General features: G+C 42.7%; 1 protein-coding gene across 1 annotated transcript in view; it reads right to left on the bottom strand.

The window, feature by feature from the left end:
- Positions 1 to 7,587, bottom strand: part of ZMYND19 (zinc finger MYND-type containing 19) — an 11,382-nt gene extending 3,795 nt beyond the window's left edge. Inside the window, exons 1-2 of the mRNA XM_019510408.1 lie at positions 7,292 to 7,587; positions 5,763 to 5,869 (exon numbers count right to left, since the gene is read on the bottom strand). Of these exons, the coding sequence (XP_019365953.1) occupies positions 5,763 to 5,869; positions 7,292 to 7,369 (185 nt within the window). The 5' untranslated portion in view covers positions 7,370 to 7,587. The remainder of the gene's footprint in view (positions 1 to 5,762; positions 5,870 to 7,291) is intronic.
- Positions 7,588 to 8,228: the final 641 nt, after the last annotated feature.

Raw genomic sequence — 8,228 nt, 5'->3', positions numbered from 1 at the left:
TTTTTTTTTTTTTTTTTTTAAAGTATTTCTGTTTCAGTACAGACTGCCCACGTGGCAATTTAGTCCTCTGGGGCAGATGCTTTGTTTACTATTAGGCCTGTGTAGATTCATACTTGGCATCTATGTGCAGTTCAACAGTTGGACCTCCACTAGGAAGCCTCCAGATTAGGCAGACAGTACAAACTAAATGCTTCACTAGCAACCAGCCAGCATCATTGTTAAAGAGTCTATTTGTATCCAAGACATCATACAGACTTTTTTGAGGGCTGATTCTTAGCATGTAGCAGGTCCTACTTAATATGCCCTGATCTGTATTTTCTTCCCATTTCCCCCTATTCTCTCTTCAACCGTCTCCATGGCCCCCCAGCTATTCCATAATTGCTCCTTTCATCCTCCTTGTTCTTACCAATGCCACATTTTTCTCTTCCCTATTCCAAGCTTGTCTCTCATATCCCGTCATCCTCATCCTAAATGATAGTTTCCCATCTTAGATTTTACAGGGAAGGGAACTGGGTTGTACTATGCTTTGCAATGTGCCAAGTACTTTAACAGAAAGAAAACAAACACAAAAGGGTAAGAGACAGGCCTGGTGTCCTTGCCTATGTAGTTTGCCTGACATTTCCCATTATAAGATTCCATTTGCAGTTGCTTATACCTTTGCTTAAATGCAACTGCATGACCTAGTTTTCCTTGCTGAGGAGCTGCCTCAGGCAGAATGTTTTTTTAAAATTTCAGCCTAAACGGTTCAGTCATTGTCAAGAACAGCTAGGGAATAATGTTGTGCCCATGTTAAAAAAAAAAAAAAAAAATCCAAGTGTTGTATAAACAACCCATGCTGTGAAGCAGGGAGCACGACTTTAGCAGAGGGTGGCCATTGTGTCAGGGATGTGGCCTTTTGCTTTCTCTGAAAATCTGCTTAAGTTTGTCCAAGTCTCAAAAAAAGACAATTTGATATGTTCAGGGACTTGCTAGAGCTTAGCAGGCACTGATTCCAGGCAGGCTCCAGCCTGTCTAAGCTAGCATCACAGAGACTGCACATACTTCATCCCCCCAGAGCAACCGACACCAGGACTACAGGGACAAAGATGAGCTTTTCCTATAATGCTTTATGCACCAGGGAAGACTAGCAGCAGGGAATCAACCTCTCCAATACTTCAAAGATCCTCCCACTCAGGCCCATCACTGGCACCCAAGCAGTGTGGAAAAAGCCATATGATTTGGATTCAGAAGGAACAAAAACTGAACCAGGTGAAGAAAAAGAGACTGCAAGGAAGATTCTGGCCAGACAGACTAGAACAGAAGACATTCTCCTCCTCTAACTGGAACCAACTAGAAGTTAGAGGAAGAGATAGGACAAGAAACCAACACTGGGAGTCTGAAGGGGAAGCAGAGGATTAAGCTGGGAAGAAGTTGGTAGAGAGAAGCATAGATCAGACACAGAGATACTACAAAATGAGAAATGTAATTGTAAGTTAGCTTTAAAAACTCTAAGAAATTGCTCAGATGAGCTTGCATACTCCAGCCCCCCAGCTCGCATTAAAGCGACATTGCAAAGTCAGACAAAAGGTAGGGAATGACAGAATTAATGCTGCAAGAACAGCTATACATCAGACTCCTTGTGTGCACATATCAGTATCTCTCTTTAACTGTATGATGATCACCTACTACATTTTGCACAGGTTGGGTCTCATGAAGCGCACAGAATGGATCAGGTGTGGAAATAAATGAGGACTGCATAATGAAGTTACTGTCTACAGAACCCTTGCCTAATTTCTTGAAGAAGTTGGAAAAAGCTAGAGAATGGCAAGGTAGAGAAGAGAGAAATCTCATGGTCAAAGTGGAATACTGCCGTGTTGCACTAGGCAACCAAAGTTTTCATATAAGGTAATTAACTGCATTTTCTTCACCATCTCTGTGCAGTGTGAAAACTCAGGGCTGTTTGTAAAGTGCTGAGTGATTACAACTGCAACTGAAGCTAATGGGAGCTGTGTTTGAATAAATTAAATGCCAAGTACTCTAAAAAAAAAAAATCAGGCCCCAAGTGTCTCATTGGCATCCAAAGATTAGTGGATTTTTTTTTTAAACTTCAATTTTTCAATGCCTCCATTCCCTTGTTAGCTGAGGATAACACAAAATTTATGCTTGAGAAACCCTCAGATAAGAGTGAAGACCACTACAGTAAAGCCCATGACATCTAAAATCTGTCTTCAAAGCAGAGTTTCAGTAGAACATAAGTAAGGCCTAAAACTGAATGTTACACAGCAGGGCTAAAACAAGATACTGAAGATGTTAATACTGGGTGCCTTCCAATCAATACACTGAATGAGTCAAGAAGACTGGTGCAGGGTATGGGGGACCACGATCACGTAACTAAAGATGTATCATATTGCACACGCACAACTGAGCCAAATTAAGCTTGCACAGATGCCAGTGCAACTTATTTTCTCAGTACTTCCTAACTTTTAGTGCCTGACATTGCAGGCTTAATTATGTTCTTTCAACATCATATTTAGTGTTTAACAGGAGCTCACGTGCAGAGACCTTCCCCATGGGCCTGCAAATCAGGAATGAGAGACAGCACCATCTCTGAAGCAGGCTGTAGAAGAGGAACAGTATGAGCAGACTGGAGAAGGAGCGGTGGAGCAGCTCACTATTTGGTACCTGACTTTTCTCTGATACCTCTCCGTTTCAGGTTGTCTGTGCCTTCACAATGAAGGCAAACGCGTCAGCCTCACCTAAGGTACAAGTTCCAGGATATACAAGGCAGTATGTAGTCTTCAAATAAGCTTGCAGGTTCTAGATTCACCTACAGTAAGACCTGCTGACTAGAAACGCACTTTGCTGTCCTGTATCATTCTACAGCACCTGCTGCAACCTAGTAACTTTAAATCAAGAAGACCATGTGCCCATCTCCTGATCACAAATAAATTAGACTAACTAGGCTCCTGTATGCAAGATAACAAAGAAGGTAGTACAGGGAAAGAAAATTAGCATTCTATGGGCAGCTTAACTAGGTGGACATACAAGCTCTACTTTGAGGAGAGAGTAGGCTACCAGCCTACCGTAAAAGCATGGAACAGGACTACCAGAATATAGGGTAGGAACCTTACTGCACATGCTACAAAAGGCACTGACAGCAGAAGTTTGTGTGCAGTTTATATTGCTGTCTCCAATCCTAAGTAACTGTTGCGGCTCCCTCTCCTTAGTCTCTACTGAAAAGTAGTTTGCTACCTTTGCTACACACTGGAAGCAGCTGCTAGCTCCCCGTGCTGAAAGTTTGCTGCGTGCAAAACTAGTTGCACGAGTTGAACTAAAAGCTGCAGTGTTAAAAACCATGTAGTTAACTGGTACCTACTGCTGTGTAAATACTTACTGGGGCTGAGCTCAAATCAGTGGTGCATCAGTAACAATCAGGCAGACAGGCTTAGTTTGTTTTCTGTACAAACTGGCTTGCTACAGAAAGTGCCAAATAACTCCAGCCTCACACTGTTTTATCACTTGCTACAGTTCAGGCTTTCAGCTTTGGCTTACACACAAAGTAAAGTCCAGGGACGCCATTGGATGCTATGGTGGACAGCAAGCTTTTGCAATTCCCTCCTACATTTAGTTCACAACAGCCGACAGCATTAGCCTCACCTCCCACTTCGAGGAAGGGCACAATGCCAGGCGAAGCCCAATATTGACAACATGGCATGTCTTTGTTCTCAGCCAGCTCTGCATTCATGCAAGTAAAGCTGAGTGACAATGGAGCATCAATGACTAGGGTAGGAAACCCAAGCATAGAGTGGCCTCAGCCAGACAGTACTTGCAGTCATTATGACTGAAGAACCTGGTAGGGGGTTCAGGAAAGCAAAGAACATCCTATGAAGTGAAAGGCCATCATAATTCACACCCTGAAGAAGGTCAAGATAAGGTTAAACAGACAACCTAAGTTCTGGCACGTCTTAAACTGACTATTTGACTTAGCAAAATTAATGCAACCATTCTGTTCTATTAACATGGCTTTGGATGTTTAATATGAAATACTACATTCACTGTAGCTGGAAATCCTTTAATGCTGGACACCAATTCATTTACAAGACATGATTTTAAAGATCCGTTATATTTTAAATGATTCAGTGGAAATCATAAGAATTATTTTCAGTTGTAAAGGGAATGAATGGGGTGTTTAAAATATGAACAGCAGGACCACCAATATCTACAGAGCCTTCAACAGTCAACTGAAGAAAAGCTAGATCCTTTGACAGGATTATTAATGCTAATTATGGAGTTTAAATATTAGTGTATTAGGTTTGTGTTCACTATCATGGACAATGTGAATTAGCAAACAAATGTGCACCAAAATATTCCCAAATGTTTTGTTTTTCCATTTAATGCACTTATCCCTACAATAAGATTAGGCAACATTGCTAGAGGAGCTAAGTGTAAAATGTGTAGGTTCTATGATTCATACCTGCAAGGTGCAGCATGTTAAAACATTAAGCCTCGCCCCAAGTTGTATGGGGATTTGGCCAGAAAACTCATTTAAGTACTGGACATTGTCATTTGAGGGCATAATTCACAGAAACTACTAGAAAACAAGATCCCAAAAAGTTAATTTCTCAAAAGATGGGACTTCCAATAATTAAGGCAGAATCTATTTCAGCAGTGTCTCAATAGTTACTTTTCACTATAAACTCTACTTCTAGTCCCAAATGATAAGCCTGAAAGGAACCAAGATAGATATGGGCAGCTAACTAAGATAAGTATTGTTTATATCAGCAATTGATTTAACTATATTCTTTAGCCAGAACTCACATGAATATCCAAAGCAATGATTCTAATTCAGTTATTCAGTAGGATGGAAAAGTTAAAATTAGTGGCAAACAAAGCTCCACTGAATTTAAACAGGGAGCTCAACCTTTATCATCCTTTCCCATCATTTAGAACAGGGATTTGTCAACTGGGGGTACTTGAAAAGGCCCTAGGGGATATGCGCAGGCAACCAGCGGAAGCTTGCATGCAGCAGCTGAAATCACTCCGCATTCAGCCATGCACCCCTCCCACCACTCTGCATTCAACCACTGGGGGTACACTGCTCCAAAAAGGTTGAAAACCCCTGATTTAGAAGACTGGGCAAGAAAAAATTACTTGGGTGTCACAACTGGCAGGTGTTAGCTTTTGTCCATAATTTACAGTAGCGATTTCTGAATTAAACTGCTTGCCTGGATTATACCCAGCTACAACACAACTAGCTTCCCCAGCAGCAGTAACACTTTTAGAGACACATGAGGCTTGCTCTTTGCTGGGTCTTATCACAACAAGACCTTACAGTACCCTCTGCATTAGGTTCATAATGTATTTTGCACCCAGTCTACCTCAGGACAGGACAGAGATACAATGGGCCTGGACACAGCATTTCCACCAGTGTAAAGGAGCAGAAACGCAATGCAAATCTTTATACTAATATAACTAGAATCTAGTGTCAAGTTATCTCGGGAAAAAGACAGCAGTAAGAATACATTGCCATAGGTTTCATGCATCCACTATTATCCCAGAATAGCTATTTGCTCAGTATACACAGGTTACATGAGAGGCTTGCCCCCCTGCCTGGCAATGAGATGCTCTAAGAGCACCCATTGCAAATACTACCCCTTGAGTAACTGTCTGCTCTAAATCCCAGGGTAATTTGCATCAGTGTATACATTCTGCTTCCAGATCTTACAAACAAATATCAGATAGCATAAGTACAGGTTGAAAGCTACAAACTGCCCAATACCTACCATAGTAACTCATGCAGTAGTCGCCCAGATCCCCTTCCTCGGTTTTTGTCAAATGCATAAGCAAATATTTTAGCACCATTTCCATCAGCATCTACCTCCATCCGAGCCTGGGGAGAAGGAAAGAGTGTTCTGTGACTGAGGGCATCCAACTGTCAGCAGCAGCATAGAAAGTGCCATCTGGGATTTGGAAGACAGGAAAACACCAAGACCCAACAATGTCTGCCCCCAGCAACTGCAGGAAATCTATCACATGGGAGGTGATCTTAATGGGATTTAAGTTAAGTGGCTATTTAGTACCTCCCTTAGACAAGGACCACAAGGTTATACTGTGTGATGACTGGGGGTGACAAAAGGGGGCTGTGCAGTACAAGAAAGTTTCCTTTAGGCAAACAAGAATGATAATCCAGCAGCTAGGACACGAGTCTAGGGTCTACTCCCTGCTCTGCACTAGACTTTACATGTAGCCAGTCTCTCTGAGCCTCACACCCACTCAAAGTAGCAATAATAACACTTCCTTACTCCATAGCAGTGTTGAGAGAGTAAACATACTGGAAACTGATGTCTGAGGCTATGGTACTAGGACATTATTTATGTACTTTTAAAAGACAAATATCCACTATGGAGTGGATACATTAGTTGCTTCAGAATCTAGCAGTTTTACCCGCAGCACCATAACAACAACTAATGAGATTGGGAAAGTAGAAAAAAATGAAGCACAATTATATTACTGTAGTACTGAAGAACCCCAATCAGAGGCCATGACCACATTGGTAGGCACTGTTCAAGCAGAACAAGGCGAGCCTTTCTTAATGAAGGACTAAGGGATTTTTTTTTTTTTTTAAATCAAGAAAACCCCTCCAATGATAAATCCAGGTGGATTTAGTTTGACACCATGAAGCAGACCTGGATTGAAAATAGTTCTCTGGCCCCATGAAAATTTAAGGTTGAGACATTTCCCCACCTCAAATCAACAAGAAAAGTTAGTTTCAAATTTTTGAGACTTTGAAATCCAAAAATATTCAAATTAGACTGAGCAAACATTTTATTTTGGTAATTCCAAAGTGTCTGGGCTTCAGCCTTTTATTTTTACACTTTATTTTCACTTTGTTTTCCATAAATAAGTAACTTTTCATTTTGAATGCCTCCAAGTTTCCATTTTTACCACCTGGAAAGATTTCTCTCTCAAATTTCCTTCAAAATGTGAAAATTATTGAAGCCAGCCCTTTCCTAGAAATTATCTGTTCCAACAAATAAGATTCAAACAAAAAAAGTCTCTTCAACAATTTCCAATAAACTTGTCTTTTAAGGACAGTTAAGCTGGTTTGTAACCATCCCAGAGACCACTTCAAGTGATTTAGGCATGGAACTATCCATCTACTTCAGCATGCAGCTGAGGAGGACGTATTCAACCACTGTGTAGATGTACGATTTGATGGCACAAGTCTAATCAGAATATAGCTACCATACATTAGATCAGACAATACAAGAGTTGTTTGTTTCATTTTAAAAAGGGAGCTTAGATTTCTCACCTCAAAAGAGTAACTTTCCACTAATGGGATGTCTTGTTCATCTATGAGCGTATACTTTGTCTGAAATATATCAAACATATTAAGAGCAGTTAAGAAAAGCTGTAATGTTTTAAAATATCCAAAGTCAAACCTGAAGTGATTCTGCAACAAACTGAACTTGAAATACTTCAGCAAAGCAAGCAAGCAGCACTGATACAACCAGGTCCTGATAAGATAACTTTGCCACCCAGTTTACACGGGTACAGATTTGTAGCTATAGGCATCATGTAATAATGTAGTTCCGCACAGGAATGGATGGACAAAACACGCAGACCCCCAGCACGCTGCAGACAACACCCAGCAGGACAGTGAACACTTTCGAGGTCATCACTGAGACAACAAACTATTCAGCCCTTCCAGGAACTGGAAGAAACAAGCCCCCAGAGCAGGTCTCTGGTAGAGAGCAGCCACTGACAGCTCAGGGAGGGAGAATCCCGTCTCATTTCTAGAGCCCACACAACGCCTTGCAAAGAGCCAGCTCTAAATCCTATATGCTCTCTCGCCATCACTCCAGGCCTCCCTTCCCTGGCGCTGTTTGGGGAGAAGGAGAACAGAGTAGTAGGTTAAGCCCATATCAACTGCCTCAGGCTTCTGGAGACTGCACGTGCGTGGGCGGCACCCGCGTGTCCCTACCCTATCGGGAAAGCCCGAAACCAGCCTGGCATGGCCGATCTGCCCCACGTCCCCGGGACGCGCCCGGGTAGCCTCCATCGCAGGTGCGCGTGGGCGCCGGCCAGACAGGAGCACGCGCTGCAGCAGGCCCGCGGCTCTGGGCACGACCCGGCAGGGCAACCCCCGGTCCCCGGCTGGGCTGTCGGCCCACCCGCCCAGGGGACGCCGGGAAGCGAAGTGACGGACTCGGCGGCGGCTCCAGCGGGGCCCGCGCGGGGAGCAGCGG

This window comes from Gavialis gangeticus, unplaced genomic scaffold (assembly GCF_001723915.1).
Source record: "Gavialis gangeticus isolate Ggan-Ray unplaced genomic scaffold, GavGan_comp1, whole genome shotgun sequence".
Taxonomy (NCBI): Eukaryota; Metazoa; Chordata; order Crocodylia; family Gavialidae; genus Gavialis; species Gavialis gangeticus.
This window is presented reverse-complemented; position numbering and strand designations above follow the sequence as displayed.